This window comes from Neophocaena asiaeorientalis, unplaced genomic scaffold (assembly GCF_003031525.2).
Source record: "Neophocaena asiaeorientalis asiaeorientalis breed wild unplaced genomic scaffold, Neophocaena_asiaeorientalis_V1.1 scaffold45, whole genome shotgun sequence".
Lineage (NCBI taxonomy): Eukaryota > Metazoa > Chordata > Mammalia > Artiodactyla > Phocoenidae > Neophocaena > Neophocaena asiaeorientalis.
In genome coordinates, this window is record NW_020174642.1 from 13,246,154 (window position 1) to 13,261,679 (window position 15,526).

Consider the following 15,526-nt stretch of genomic DNA (forward strand, 5'->3'; position numbering starts at 1 on the left):
GTTTATGGCTCCTATAATGACCTCAATGACACACAATCGTGCTACAGTTATCTTTGTTAAAAGGATCAATTTGTTAAATGAAAATATTCAAAATTTGCCAGTATTCTCAGTATTTCATCATGTTTTTAGTATAACAGGAATCACATAATGGAAGTTAGCTGGGTCCTGACCTAAATAAACCACTATGATGACCCAGAGTTAAATAGTTAACAAAAGTATCTTTTAAATGAAATGGAATGCAACAACCTAAAATTTAAAACATTCACATCTTATTTTTACTTTATTTATTTATTTTGCGGTACGCGGGCCTCTCACTGTTGTGGCCTCTCCCGTTGCGGAGCACAGGCTCCAGACGCGCAGGCTCAGCGGCCATAGGCTCACGGGCCCGGCCGCTCCGCGGCATGTGGGATCTTCCCGGACCGGGGCACGAACCCGTGTCCCCTGCATCGGCAGGCGGACTCTCAACCACTGCGCCCCCAGGGAAGCCCTCTTATTTTTATTTTTAAAAAGTCCAATATCTAGTAATAATTTTTTTTTGCAATACAAAAATCACATGTTAATGACATAACGTACAATGGCAGGTTTTATTACCGTGTTAAGGAGACACTGTGATTATTCCATTACAGCTTCTCCAGAGAGGAGAATCCTACAGGGTAAACTTACTTTTGAAAAAACTTTGCAAAGAAGGTACATGTGCTGTTTTATTTGGGGTCACTGCACATATTGCTCAGTGTCAACAGGACACTTGCTTTTTGAGTAGGTTTTAAATACATTTGCGTGGTTCAACATTCCAAAGGTGCAACAATGTCCAAGATGGGACGCCCCCCTGCCTTGCTCCCATCCTGACCATCAGCGTGAGCGATCCTTTCTCACCTCCATGACTTTTACACACACATAAACAAGTACGCTTACGTATATACGGACACACACACACTTCCCCCTTTTCTGTACACAACTGGTAGACATTTCCCACGCCTTGCTTTTTCCACTTCACAATAAATACTGGTCACTTTTCCATAAAGAAACCCCAGTCTTCTTTCAGGCTATTTAGAATCCCACTGTATGGACAGTTTTCAATCTCTGTCATCACAAACAACCTTGTGAGTGGATCGTACACACGTGGTGGGGTAGTTTGTGGGACGCACTCCTGGAAGTGGAATTCTGGGTCAAAGGCGTGAGTGTCCCCAAGCCTGAAGACACTGCCAACTTGTCTCCCCGGGAGCAGCCTGCCCAAGGATGCAGCGCTGGGGCCCGATGGGGAGATGCCGCCCTAGCGGGTGTGGTTTGCATCTCTTAATCTCTCGATGCTGTGTGACGGGCCAAGGGCATCTGCATCTTCCCATTTCTATTTTCCATGTTTAAGAGCCAACTCTCTTTTTTTCGGCCACGCCGAGCAGCTTGCGGGATCTTAGTTCCCCGACCAGGGACTGAACCCAGGCCCTCAGCAGTGAAAGCAGCGAGTCCTAACCACTGGACCACCAGGGAAGTCCCAAGAGCTCTTGACACTTCCTTTTCTGAACCTCTCAGACCTTACTCGTCTTTCTACTGGATTTGCTCTTTTTCATACTGACTCTACAGGACTTCAGTACCTGGGAAATCAGCCCTTTGTCTGTGATGAGCTACAGATTTTTCCCCTGGATTGACATCTTTTATTTGTGTAGTTTTATTTGTGGTGACCTTACTCGTCTTTCTACTGGATTTGCTCTTTTTCATACTGACTCTACAGGACTTCAGTACCTGGGAAATCAGCCCTTTGTCTGTGATGAGCTACAGATTTTTCCCCTGGATTGACATCTTTTATTTGTGTAGTTTTATTTGTGGTGATTTCTGTTAAATAGGAAGTTTTTATTTTTTTAATGTGTGCTTTCTCAATATCTAAAAACTGCCCTTTTAAATTATTTAATCTAGCGTGGATCAATGGTTTGTTGCCTTTCTTCCAAAAACAAAATTACATTACAAACACATCTGCACTACCTCCATGTCTACATTCACGGCCTCAGGAGACTAGAAAGCAACAGAGATCATACGTGCAGACTCAACGGCAGTGGAGCCCACAGACGGAAGTCACCCCTTCCCTCATGGCTCCCGAGAAGACCGCCTCAGCCAAGTCGCAGCCCCGTACCTTGCCGCATGACTCTGTCCCTCTGGTCGAGCAAGCGGTACTTCTCCTCGGATGTCTCAGCCACAGTACCTATCAGGGCACTGAGAGAGGACACACACAGCCCAAGACCCTCGGAGCCCTCGGAGCCCTCGTCAAACGGGTCTCCCTCAAACTGAGGGGGCTTCAGAAGACTCGGCTTCTTCACTGGAGAGCTACAAGGAAGATGACATGCTAAGAGCTGTGTGTCCATCAGGCATTCGGGTCATTTCCACATCCGAACACTTCCCTTATCCTCCAAGATACCCTGCTCCTCTACAGCTGGGAAGGCCAGCGCTGAAGAGAGGCCGCCTTGACGACACTGGCGATGACGTGAAGGCATTACTCATACTGCGCGTAATTCGTGTTCTTCAAAAGTGAGATGCGCCCATTTAAACAGCTGAAATGAATTATCTGTAGACTTCTATCTCAAAGAAATGAAACTAACAGTGGAATAAAAGAACGTTTTAACGCCATGAGAAAATACCATGCCTACACGTTTTCATACACAGCTCCCCTTCAGTAGAAGGATGTACTAAAAAGAACCGGGCGTTCTCTCTCAGCTTCCCCATGTTCTAGCTGGCTTTCAACATTCCATGAACTTGAATGTCAAAGAAGATGTAAGGAAAGGAGAAAACAAAAGCAAATCCGCAACTAAACTGGTGACTGCAAATCGTGAGGGAAACTATGCATTGACCAAAATATGTGAAGAAGGATTGAACAGAAGCAGGCCTGATGTGAAAGGAAGGTGAGGTCACACGGGAGTCTGAGGCCAGGAGCCAAGGGGAGGGAGGGAGGGAGGAGCCTTCGGGAACAGAGATCCCACACACACGGGGAGGTCTCTGAAGTGCACACCGAGTGCCAGACCTGGCCTGAGAGCTGCACACGGCTGCACAGCTATAACAACTGCTGGAAGCGATTATTAGGAACACGTGGTTTACAGCCAATTAGACGTTTTAAGGGGAAAAGTGATCACCTATACACGTATACGTCAGACGGGCTGACGACAGCGACTGCCTGGGCTGTGGGACTGAGGGAGGTGAGGCGCCCGGGCCTTTCCAGGGCCTCCTCCCTCTTCCCCTTCCGCAGGCCCTCTTCCCACCCTTCAGCCCCTACTTAGGTGCCAGCATATCACCCGCTTCCCTTTCATGCTGTCATGATGGCTATGAAATCCCTCCTGTTTAGTGACAGTAGAAGTCACAGAACCCACTTGCCCTGTAAAACAGGCATTCGGAAGGACCAGCCGCACCTTTTATTCAGGCTGCCGGCTGCAGCCCTGGCCACGGGCTTGCCAAGAGGGGAGTGCTGAAAGGGTGTGTCCTCGGTGCCCGGGCCAGCTTCACCGTCACCTGGCTGCTTCTCCTTGAGGGAAAAGGGTTTCTTGTTGGGACCTGAGGACACAAGAGTCACAACAGAGTTTATGATATCACAAGTCACTCGACACTGGACTTTACTTTTTCTTGAAAAAGTAATATTGTAATTGTGACAGGATGTTACAAAGGATCCCAAGGAAATACTACAAGGCAGCCCCACCCCACCCCCACCCCACTCAAAGCGCGAAGGCCTTGCACACAAAGCAGCAGAGACTGTGCAAAGATCAACTGAAAACTCACTTGTTTTTTTCTTGTGCCAGAAGATGGCCATATCCTTATGCAAACCTTTCCCCTTCTTCCTAGCCAGGGCTGCAGATGCCTGGAAAACAGTCCACAACACAAAGTACGAGGACATCAGGAGGCCAAAGGAAATGAAGGTCTCAAATGCAATTAGCAGAATTCTATGCAGTGGAGCTACATCTCTGCCAGCCACATGTTCTGACACACCATCTGCCTTCAGCCCGGCAGCCAAGCCCTCACCTACCTTGCCTGTCTCGCAAGCATGTATTTGCCCTTCTCCTTTTCGAAATTCATCACTTTACTATGACAGAACCCATAAACCTGGCCTCACTGGCATTTGGTGAGATGAGCCTCACCAGCTGACTTGCTATACAGGAACAGAAAGACAGCCAAGCCACTTAAACCCAAAAGGAAGCTGCAGAACGACACCCACGGGGGACAATTTACCATAAAATGTACATACACAAAACCAACTATATGTTAGTATACCTATAGATGTACCTATGAAAATGTTTAGGAAAACACTCACCACGCTAGATACTGGTGCTTGCTCTAACGGGAGAGATGGGGGTGATGAAGGACCTCAACTTTCCATTATCAATGAACCGCTTACAATGACAATGTATTTATATATTTTATTTTTTATGTATTTTTTTAGGGTTCAGCTGGAAGAAAAAGCACATTGCAATAGCTAGAAAATAACTTTAAAAAAATGAGGATTGCTGTACGACCCAGCAATTCCACTCCTAAGTATATACCCAACAGAATTGAAAGCAGGGTCTTGAAGAGATATTTGCACACCATATTCATGGAGGCAGTATTTGTAATACACAAAAGATGGAAACAACCCACGTCCGTGGACAGATGAAATGTGGTAGCATACAATGGAAGAAAAGAATGAAATACAGCCATGTGAATGAACCTTGAAGACATTATGCTAAGTGAAATAAGCCAGACACAAAAGGACAAATATTGCATGATTCCACTTATCTGAAGTATCTAGAACAGGCAAATTCATAGAGCTAGAAAGTAGCTGAGAGGTCACCAGGGGCTGGGAGAAGGAAGGAATGGGGAGTTACTGCTTAATGGTTACAGAGTTTCTGTTTCAGAGGATGAAAACGTTCTGGAACTAGACAATGTAATGGCTGTATAACACTGGGAACGTAATTAATGCTGCTAAATTGAGAAAAAAAAATCAACAGAAGGGAATAAATGGCAACCCCCTAAAACTGCACATTTTTTTGGCACAGAACTTCCACTCTCAGGAATTTAAACAAAGGATATATTCAGAAACATATGCACAAAAATGTCCACAAACAGAAAGTTAGCCAAGTAGGTAAACAGGATAGAATGCCATGTAGCACTTAACAACCCCATCCTCAGCTACACTGTTCATGGATTTCAGAAGCTACTAAAGATTACCACGTGAAGAGGTTACCAAACGGTATATGTGGTTGTGACCCCATCTGCGTAAAAACAACGTGACTATGTATTTACAAAGACATCTACCATGATCTTCATAGTTGATATCTTAGAGGATAGAACTATGGGTGATTTTGTGCCCCCTGCCATAGGACTTTCTGGGTTTTTTCCCTATGTTGACAGGTAATAAATACTTCTATCATTCAAAAAAGTATGAAAACATGCTTTGTAAATTTCTATAGAACATAATTTTTCCCCACAAGAATATTCAGAAAGAATAACAAGACATATAAAGCTACATAGTGTGAGCAGCTCATGTACGTGTGCACCCTGCAACCAATGTGTTACACGCATACGTGCACATACACAGATTTAAAGTCAAGGTATATAAGCGATTAACAGCAGTTCTCCCTGGAGGATGGGATTACAAGAAGATTTTACCTTTCCTGCATTGCTCTGAACGTTTACAGTGATCATGTACTATAACTACATAAAATCAAAAACAAAACAAGAAAACTCAAGCCTGAAAAAGTGCTATGTGGTTACAGGGACACTCCCACGTGACCTCGCGGGAATCATTCGCCCAGCATTTCTGAACACCGCACTCAGTGGGGACTGCAAGCTTCTCCCAAAGGACTCTAACTTATGAAATAGATAGTGCTATTCCAGTCTCTCTAAGTCAAGACATTAGAGTACTTTTCTAAATTCTAGCAAGCAAATAAACTGATAGATTTTAAAAAACAGGTTTCAAAGTGACAAAGTTCACTTTAACTTTGTCGGAGTACTCACATGATCAAAAAAATACACCACTGCGAGCTTTTTGCTGCGCCTGGTATAGATGCGCTGCACTTTAGCAATTTTGCCAAAGTGCTTCTCCAGAGTGGTTCTGTCATTGAGAGAGTCAGGGATGTTCTTGCACTGGATCGCTGTGACTTCAGCAGGAGACAAGCCCCCAAGACTGTCTGTGCTCTCACTTCTTTTACTCTGACAGCCAGGAGTTCCTCTTAGAGAATCTAGGGGATCACAGAACGGGGACAGAAATGTATCAGATGCAATGTTTTCAAACAATAGGAGGCATCAAGCAGGTAAGAGCAAAGGAAATTTTCATGGATGTAAGACCTGCTCTGAGATCCTATGGTATGTTAGGATCCCTAATGTTTACAGGGGGTTTACTACGAAATTCAAACTAACATCCAGGGAAATTTACCAAGAACTTGCCAGCAGAATTTACCGTACTTTGTACATTTTTAGAACGCACCTTCTTTTTTATCTCTACTTTCAGTTTCTTCCTCTTTATTCACACCTGGAAGCCGGGATGGTGCCAGGACAGACTGACTGCCTCCTGGGATGGCCAAGTGGTCATTTTCCCCAGACTCGGCACAGCCAGTTTCCTTTTTAGATTCCTTGTTGCCCAGACGACCTACTTCTTTATTGCTTTTGAAGACATCCTGTATTGTCCGACCGAACAAAGTGCCTCCCCGGGGTCGATTCAAGCGGACGGGTCGTTTATCTGGAGGATGATCGCCCCTCAGCAGAGGGTCCAAATCTTCTGCTGCATCATGACCGTGCCTCCTTGGGGACCGGTCCTGGTCCTCCTTCCTTTTCAGTCCTTTCATGAGGCTGGGAAGTGGCTCCATTTGGGAAACAGCTTCTTCACATCCTTGTCTGACACCTGTTTTGCTAACTGGGAAGGGTTCACCCAAGGACCCTGAAGAAGATATGGGGAAGCTAGTAAAGCCACTATTAGAACTTCCAAACAGTGCTTTTGGGCCTCTCTTCTCTTCCTCCACAGTCTGACTTGACAAAGCAGAAGTAAAGGCAGATGATGAAGAATTATTATTACCTGGTTTTGAAAAGGTAAAATTTGAATTGGTGGCTGAACTACTTGTCACCTGAGAAAAACAAAATGGGGCCAGTCCCCCATGTCCACTACTGACTGGGTGGGAAAATGTAAAAAGTCCGGAAGTAATTTGGTTCTGAGTTTTCGCTGGCTCGGATTCAGCCCCCAATATTGGTCTGAACATTGAATTCTCCAGAGGTTTAAAGCTAAATTCTGTTTTCCCAAAACCAGAGCTTGCTACTTCTCCAGTCTCTGGTCCAAAAGTAGAAGTACTTGGGAATGCTCCAAGGTTGGGTGATTTAAAACTAAATCCTGGGTTTCCAGGCACAGATGAACTTGAAGACCCAGAGGTAGCTACAAAGGCCGGAATGTGTTCAAGTCCAGAAAAGAGTCCAACATTTGAGGTTTGGGAGAATCCTAATGTTTGCACTGAAGAAGGAGGACTTTGTCCAGAAGATGCTGGAAAGCTGGACACCTGTGAAAATCCTGGGCTCTTCCCGGATAATGTATTGTTTTGTCCAAAAAGAGAGGGCTGACCAAACCGAAATGGTGGCTTAGCTTGAAATGTCCCTATGGAACCACTAGAAGATGGTGGAAAAGCACTAGGCTGCTGCCCACTGAAAGGATTAGCTGGATTCATCTTCTGATCCAATTACTGGAAGGTAATAAATACGCGCAGAAAAGTAGTCCCCTTCCTCAAACGATCTGTTCAGCTAGGGAGCCCCCCCCCTCATCTTCACAATACGCTGAAAGACAAAATTTCAGACCATCACAGCTATGCAGTGCTGGAAGACTAAGAAAAGAAATTTAATCACATGTCAGGTAAAGCAAAGGGCTAAGTATTCTTATTTTCTGAGAGCCAACTGGTGGGGTTGTTTTGTTTTGGTTTGGTTTCGAGCGCGGGGTAGAAGTTGGTACAAATAAATTACTTTGTTACGGAGCTTTAAAGCATGAGCGTCTAAAACTAAAAACAAAAATTCAAAACATTTTACTGAATCGGTAAATTCACGGTAAAACCTCAAATAACAATATGAAAATACATGCCGTTACTCTTTTCAACTTAAAGACAGGAGGTTTCTGACGTCTTTCAATCTCGACAGCCAGAGAATTAGAATGCAACACTGTTAAAACATTAGTGTTTCAGTGTTTCCTCCCGTCTAATTTTTCTCCGAGTAACCAGAGCACCAAATACTCTTTCCAGACAAAGAAATAATTTGCGTTTTTACACGCGGGCGATTACCCCCAGGAGCTGGCTTGAAGAACATGAGTGCTCACGCAGAGAGGCTGCCCCACCCCAGACCGCCGAGGGACAGGGGCACCGGTGCAGCGCAAGCCAAACCTCGGGCGGCGCGGTGGGTGGCCCCGCACCCGCTGTGTTCCCCCCCGCGCCCCCAGTGCCCTCCCGGCGCCCCTGGCCCCCCCCACTCCGTCAGCGACACGGATGCGGCGGCGGCACAGGGGGAGACCTCCGCCCGCCCGGGCCCCGCGCCGCGCTCAACGTCCGGCTCAGGGACGCCGCCGCCCGCCGTCCCGCGGCCCCTTGGCGCCGGGCTGGAGCCGCCCGCAAGGACCGCGACAGCCAGAGACTCACCGTTTCACTGCGCGCAGCGAGCAGAAAGCTACGCGGCCCCACTTCCGGTCCGTCCCGCGCCTGGGCCCCGACGCGCTCGGATTCCGCCTTCTGGCCGGGCGGCGGCGGCGGAGCTTCTGGTACGCGGCGTCCAGGCCCGGGCCCACCGGCTTCCGCCCGGCAAGTTCCTCCTCCCCAAAGAGGGGCGGCGGGCGTTCCCCGCGGGCGGCCCGGAGCCGACGGGGCGCTCTCCGCCCCGCCCCCACTGTGCACTCCTTCACCGTTGGGCCCTTCCTCCCCGCTGCCCCGGTTTCCTAGTGGCTGTTGACGTCTGTCTGGCGCGCCTGACTCCACGGCGTGTACACGTCCTTCCGTGTTATGGCTTCCTTATGGTGAAAGGCACATTCCATGACGTTTTTCAACGAATTCCACCAAACAAGATGAATTGAGTGTGTGCGCGCGGGTGTTTCTACAGAATTTAGGATGGCTTTCTGATTCGTCTGCCTTTTCTAGGGCGCAGTGGCTCCGGCCGCGATGAGCTTGGTTGTGAGGAACCTGCAGCGGGCGGTGCCCCTGAGGCGGGCGCGGCTCCGCGAGAAGGTGCAGGCGGTGCGGAGAGCCCTGGGGGTGCAGAGGTTCGACCTGGGGGTCGTCTGTGTCGACAACAGAAAGATTCAGCAGATTAATAGAATTTACAGAGACAAAAATACCCCAACAGATGTGCTTTCCTTTCCATTTTACGAGGTAAAAGCTGTTTTCCTGTTCCTGTCTGGCCTACCTTCCTCTGTAAATCCCTGTTAATTATAGCACAGACACGATTTTAAGTTTTACTTTGAAAAATTTCAAATACACACAAAATGAGAGAGTACCGTGTGACCATCCCCTATTGATCAGATCCTACCGCTGGAGGAGGGGAGGTGACTGCCCCCCGACCCCACGTTCTGTATCAGTGAATTAAAGAGAAAGTGCTTCTGCGGTTTTAAGTGTGACTCAATAATGCACATGTATAGATGGAAAACTTTTAAATAACTCTGAGAATAAAAGGGCAGAATTGGGTGACTATTTTAAACAAAGCCGTGATATCTGTCAGGTCCCTACCTATGTTATGTGAATGATCCATCCGAGGCCCCACACTGTTCGTAACAGCATACGTTGAGGCAGCCCTTTCGGAAGGCAATCTGGCAGATTTCTTGAAGTAAATCTTGATCACTGTTTAATCCACTAGTGTCACACCTAAGGAAATAAATGGGAAGAAAATAAAATGTTCAATGTGTAACATAAAAATGTATTGAAGTATCTACTTATCATCCTTCCTGATAGGAAGTAAAAATACTGACACCCTAAATATCAAGCCATAGGTGACTGGCTTCGTGTGAACAGGCCCCAACTGAATGGACTGGTCTTTCTGGTCTTTATGTGGGAAAATGAGAAAGATCATTTGTTTAGGACAAAACAACAACTGGAAAAAACAGAAACGTAAGCTTGTGTCGATGTGGTGATTTAGCTCCATAGAAGTTAGGGAGCTGGGTGGTTGTGCCTTAGGAAGAATGAAAGAAACGGAAGGTTCATTCGACAGGGTGGGAACATCTTCAGTCAGTCGTGTGCAGTGTCTCTGCCACAGTTCGCAACTTGTCTGCCTGGAACTAGCGGCACAGGGTCTTGCGGGGTGAAATCTGTAGGCCTGTGGTCGGTTAGTGTTGTGAGGTCGAGTTCTCCAAATGTGTGTTTCCTCATTTTCAGAACCTGAAAGCAGGGGACATTCCGCAGCCTGAGTTTCCAGACGACTATAATTTAGGAGACATCTTCCTGGGAGTGGAGTATATCTTCCAGCACTGCAAAGAGAATGAAGATTACTATGACGTCCTGACTGTAAGTGCTGAAATGACAGATCCTGATTGGCAAAGCAAAGGCTGATGTCCTCCATCCAGGCCATGAGAAGAGGTGGAGGCGACACGGGCATACACACCATCGTCCTCATGTAGGACAGAGGTTACTGGGGGAGACCCACAGGCAGGGGCAGCGCCCTCTCACCATCCCTCAGAGAGGAGAGCCTGGGCCGTGGGGTCTGCGTGCCCCATGGCACTGCTGGGTGAGGGGAGAGGACAGGGCGCATCTACGTGGATAACTGAAGGGGGAGCCCCAAAAGCGGCTTTGTTCTTAGCTTCACCTCTGGAGGTCAGCAGGCTGTGCTGAGCCAGCTCGGACCTGCTGCGTGAGCTTCTTACCAAACCTTCCAAAGCAGGCAGGATTCTGGCCTCCAGGACCTTCAGGTCTGTCTCCTCAGCTTGATGCCACGAAGGGCGGTGGGAGTGTTCTGGAAAGTGGCGTGTGATTGAGTCGTGTTTTAACGTTCCTGTGGACTCGATTGAGGTGTTTTCCTTTGGCCGAACAGCCACACCCTGAATTATCACCTTTGGGGAGCCTAGTGCTTCCGAGGCTTGAAGCAGAGCTTAGAGCTTCCCAGCAAGACGCCCTGTGCTCAGGAGTCAGGGTGCTGCCAGGAGGAGGGTGTGCCTTCTCCCTGGGAGTTGGGGCAACTGCAGCATAGACAGGACTAGTCAGCACAGGTCTCAGCTCTGGGATCTCTGTGGCCAGCAGCTGTGCACCCCTGGGGGCTCTGGGCTGGGGGGCAGTTGTGGACCTCTTCCACTCCCCCACACCTCCTGAGGATTCTCTTGCCCCCAGCGGAGGGCCAGCCCACACTCCTAGGGCCCTCATCCCCCGGCACAGGGCCAGGCCAAGCCACTGTCCTCCCAGCTGGTGCCCCGGTGCACGTTGGCACCTTCTAACAGCCTGGGGTACCTTCCCCCTTCCCCTGCCCTGGTCCTCCGTGTCTCCACAGCTACCCACCCGTCTGCCCCTTCCCCACCCCAGAGGAGGTCCTGATCTCCACATCCTGCCACGGGCCAGGCCTACTGCCGCTCCCCAGACCCCACCCCTGTGACCTCACCACCTGCCCACAGCCCTGCCTGGGCCCGGAGGAAGCTTCCTAACCTCCCACCAGGCATCCACTGAGCTCTCCCTGACTTCCTGCCCCTCCTCCCTGGCTCATGGCTTGGTCCTGACCGCCCCCTGAGGCAGCTTCTTAATTGTTCTGACAGGTGACTGCCACCCACGGGCTCTGTCACCTGCTGGGCTTCACACACAGCACGGAGGCCGAGTGGCAGAAGGTAGGAGCCATCCCCTGTCCCCAGCACACACACGGGGGGCATTGCAGCCCGAGGCCCCAGGAGCCGGGGCTGCACCACCTGCCCCTTGCAGTCAAGTATGAAAACCAAATGGAGAAGCGCAGTGAAATAAGGAACTTACAATGCCTGCTTTATAAAAATGACAGTGTTTGTCTTAAATATTGGACGCTCTAAATGCTGTTAACTGCATTGTTTATTCACTGTTGAAAGAAAGGTCTGAGGAGAGACGCTACATTCCATAAATTCTATAAAATTCAAATGGCTTCAAGTTAAAAAACCTTTACAAGAGACAGTGTGATGGTATTTGTCAGTGGAAACTGGACTTAGAGCGTGCGGGTGTCTGATCCAGACCTGTTAGGTAAAGTTCTGTTTCCTGGAAGGCTGCCAGTGTTTACTCTGTCTGTGAAGGTCTGTGTTGGTAGATACACCGTATTGTGTTTTATTAACTCGAATTACATTCGTAATCACATGGGTTCCCTGAACAGCATAGAAGAAAAGCATTTTTTCCTTAACGAGGGAGTCTCCGGGCAGTGGGCCTCTCCCCGGCCTTCCTAGGCTGCTGGGTCCACACGGGCCACACCCTGGCTCCCCCCCACGCCCCCGCCCAGCCCTGCTGTGGCCGCCTGGCTCCCCTGCGCAGCCCCACTGCTTCCCACACGCAGGCAGCATCTCAGGAAAGCCTCCAGCGCGCTTCCCACCGGCCTGCCCTTTCCCCGGGGGGCCGTCCTCACCCCTGCTCCCGTGCTTTCAGGGCCGGGCCACCCAGTCTGGCCCCTTCTCCTGCGACCCAGGCAGGCGCTCCTCTTCATGCACAGACCACCGCCCCAGCACCTGTTCCCAGCCCCCTGCTGGCTGCAGGGTTCACACACCACCGGGCAGCACGGCGGTGCTCCCTGTGCACTGGGACCGTGGCCTGCCTTGGGCTGTGTGGAAGGCCCCGGGCCTCGGGGAGGGAACCCCAGGGCCCTAGGAGGCCAGGCCTCTGGGCCAACCTGGACCTGTTTCTGCCCCTTTCTTTCAGATGTACCAGAAGGAGAAGCAGGTTCTTGAGGAGCTGAGCAAGCACACAGGGACCAGGCTTCAGCCCCTGAGCAGGGACCTCTTCTGACCGAAGTGCCACCGTGTGGAGGAAAAGTGGATACCCCACCCGGGCCCCAGGGATCAGGGCTCCCCGTGCAGAGGTCCCTGCTGGCCACTGCTGTCCTGTGGGGCTGCACAAGTGCCAGCCCTAGCAGGCGCTGAATTCCACGAGTGGAATTTGCCTCTTAAAACACGAGAGAAGGGCTTCCCTGGTGGCGCAGTGGTTGAGAGTCTGCCTGCTGATGCAGGGGACGCGGGTTCGTGCCCCGGTCCGGGAGGATCCTACATGCCGCGGAGCGGCTGGGCCCGTGAGCCATGGCCGCTGGGCCTGCGCGTCTGGAGCCTGTGCTCCGCAACGAGAGAGGCCACAGCAGTGAGAGGCCCACGTACCACAAAAAACAAAAACAAAAACAAAAAACGCGAGAGAAATTTCCACTCATTTCTTTGTTCAGGACACAGTAGGTGTGTTATTTTCAGTGTTGTAAATAAAATAGTTCCAAGTGCTCAGGATGCAGAGGTGGGGCGTGTCGGCCACCTCCTCCCTGCGGCTCTGCCTTTGACAAAGAGGCATCTCCCACATCTGCATCCCTTCAGGACAAATCCAGCAGCCCAGGTGGGCCTGCCCCCACTTCCCGTTGCAATCCTGCTGGATTCGGTCCCATCCAGTTCTCAGGAGCACTGGGGCCTGGAGCCTTTGCTTGGTGCCTCTGCAAGGTGAGGGACAAGGCTGACCCTCGAGGTGGCCGCAGGGCACCCTCAGCACGCCTCCTGCCGTCACCCACCCCTACCCATCGGTCGCGGTCAGGCAGTTGCTCACAGACTGTGCTCGAGTCCTTTGCCGTGGCCCCGGCGTGGCAGAGCCCCGACTGCCACGTCCCATCCTCCTGTAGGAAAGCCTCCCTCCTGTCAGTATGTCCTGCCGTGTGAATATGAAAATAAACCCAGGAGTTTACCCCAGAGCTTTATCCAGAGCTGTGCACAAGCTTCGGGCATCACGGGTGGGAGCAGATCTGGAAGGGGCGGGCGCCGAGCCAACCCGGGGCCTCCAAACACTGACCACAGTGCCACAGACCCTCCAAGGACATCTGGGGGCTTATGTCCCCGTGGAGCTGGGGTGCACCCCCCAGATGTGTTCACCAGCCCCATCTTCTAGGGGTTTTGTGGAAGCTCTGTTAGGGTGGCGGGGCTTAAATCGCTGGCCTCTGCTGATTGGCTCAGCCTCCAGCCCCTCTCCCCTCCCTGAGGTTGGGGCGGGGCCTGAGTTCCAGCCTCTCATCAGGGCTGGCTTCTCCGGCGACCAGCCCCATCCTGAAGCTCTCCAGCGCCCGAGTCACCTCGTTAGCACAGTCGCAGGAATCCAAAGGTTTTACGAGCTCTGTGCCAGGACCCAGGACAAAACCAGATAGACATGTCGTCTTATGCTGCGGTATCACGCCATGCCACCACTGTACTCCCGGCACCCGGGCCCCAGAACCCGCCTCCCTAGCAGCCCCACCCTCACTCCCAGGGCCTGCTCAGACCTCTTCAGCTTCCCCAGGTTGGCATGCCTCGGGGTGCTTTCCCGCCCGGCCCTCCTCAGCAGTGACCGCCCCTCCTGCAGGCCCCCCAATGGTGTCCTTGCCGGGCTTTTCCCGGCACCGGACTCTCCCGGACTCAAGAACATGTTTCCTTCAACCCGGTTGACCCAGCAAGGCCAGGCATGTATGTTGGTATCTGCCCCTGGCTCCTGACGTGGGCCTCCTCATAAATTCCCAAGTGACAGGAGCACCAGGAGCCCCTTTTGTCCTAATGAGGTGACTCTGGGCGGCTCCTGGGTGGAGGCTGGTCGCCAGGAAGACCGAGACAGGATGAGAACCTTGGAGCTTACAGCGCCGCCCCACGCCCATTCTCCAGAGTAGGGAGGGGACTAGACTAGACATGGAGGTGCCCGTGGATCAGGCCTCCGTGCAGCCCCCACAGCATAAGGCCCGGGGGGCCAGGTCGGCAGACACAGCCACATACCAGGAGGGTGACACACCCCACTGCACGGGGACACAGGTGGCAGCCTGGATTTGTGACTGAGCCCTTAACCTGTGGGATCCGACACCATCTCCCGGTGGGTGGTGTCAGAACTGGACTGTAGGACACCCATGCGGGGGTCACAGAGGACTGCTTGATGTGGGGAAACCCCACACATTTGGTGACGGAAGTGAAATGTTCTGTGTGAAAGTAAAGGACACTCACAGGTGAGAAAGACATAGGAGGGAAGGCAGGGCTTTCCTGATTTGGGAGGTAAACAAAACTGAGTTTTTCCAATTTACCAGACCATCCAAACATGGTGAACTTCTGTCAAATCTCTTCCCTCTATTGAATTAATAATTACGTTGAGAAATAAAACCAAAGGGAAAAGCCATGTTAGAAAACGTCAAACTGAATGGGAATTCCCTGGTGCCCATTCCCCGCCCCCCGCAGGCCGCACTGCTGGGGGAGAAAGAAAGAAAGAAAACATCAACATGAAAATAAGGAAATCGGCTCAGACGTTTAACTGCACATTTAAGAAGACAGCGGCGTCTGTCGAGACGAGCTGCACTCAGGCGCCCAGGCCCCGGCCCTCTCCTCGCTGGGCAGCTGCACGGGGCGAGGTCAGCCCAGGGGGCGCCTGTGTGCAGCCAAAGGGCAATTCCAAGGTCATCTCGC

The 15,526-nt window shown here is 50.9% G+C and overlaps 2 protein-coding genes across 6 annotated transcripts in view; one reads left to right on the plus strand and one right to left on the minus strand.

Annotated features, from left to right (window-relative positions):
- MCM3AP (minichromosome maintenance complex component 3 associated protein) overlaps positions 1 to 8,742 on the minus strand; it is a 43,708-nt gene extending 34,966 nt beyond the window's left edge. Inside the window, exons 1-6 of one of the 3 annotated variants that reach the window (XM_024758395.1) lie at positions 8,604 to 8,742; positions 6,431 to 7,758; positions 5,962 to 6,185; positions 3,751 to 3,829; positions 3,387 to 3,528; positions 2,123 to 2,313 (exon numbers count right to left, since the gene is read on the minus strand). In XM_024758395.1, the coding sequence (XP_024614163.1) occupies positions 2,123 to 2,313; positions 3,387 to 3,528; positions 3,751 to 3,829; positions 5,962 to 6,185; positions 6,431 to 7,652 (1,858 nt within the window). In that variant the 5' untranslated portion in view covers positions 7,653 to 7,758; positions 8,604 to 8,742. Of the gene's footprint in view, positions 1 to 2,122; positions 2,314 to 3,386; positions 3,529 to 3,750; positions 3,830 to 5,961; positions 6,186 to 6,430; positions 7,759 to 8,603 lie in introns of those variants that run through there. The other 2 variants (XM_024758396.1, XM_024758397.1) reach the window with 2 other exon arrangements.
- Positions 8,640 to 13,809, plus strand: YBEY (ybeY metalloendoribonuclease). 3 transcript variants are annotated; one of them, XM_024758399.1, is made up of 5 exons: positions 8,640 to 8,762; positions 9,096 to 9,326; positions 10,323 to 10,451; positions 11,684 to 11,752; positions 12,792 to 13,809. In XM_024758399.1, the coding sequence occupies exons 2-5, from the start codon at positions 9,117 to 9,119 to the stop codon at positions 12,876 to 12,878; spliced, it is 495 nt and encodes a 164-aa protein (XP_024614167.1). In that variant the 5' UTR covers positions 8,640 to 8,762; positions 9,096 to 9,116; the 3' UTR covers positions 12,879 to 13,809. The 3 variants fall into 3 exon arrangements, with proteins under 3 accessions (XP_024614167.1, XP_024614166.1, XP_024614168.1); XM_024758398.1 differs by lacking the exon at positions 8,640 to 8,762 and adding an exon at positions 8,879 to 8,974; XM_024758400.1 differs by lacking the exons at positions 8,640 to 8,762; positions 11,684 to 11,752 and adding an exon at positions 8,879 to 8,974.
- The last annotated feature ends 1,717 nt before the right edge of the window (positions 13,810 to 15,526 follow it).

Excerpts from the sequence above, each read along its gene's own strand:
- YBEY (XM_024758398.1), top strand. Across the intron at positions 9,327-10,322 it reads TTTCCTTTCCATTTTACGAG|AACCTGAAAGCAGGGGACAT; the intron begins GTAAAAGCTGTT and ends CCTCATTTTCAG. Across the intron at positions 10,452-11,683 it reads ATTACTATGACGTCCTGACT|GTGACTGCCACCCACGGGCT; the intron begins GTAAGTGCTGAA and ends TTGTTCTGACAG.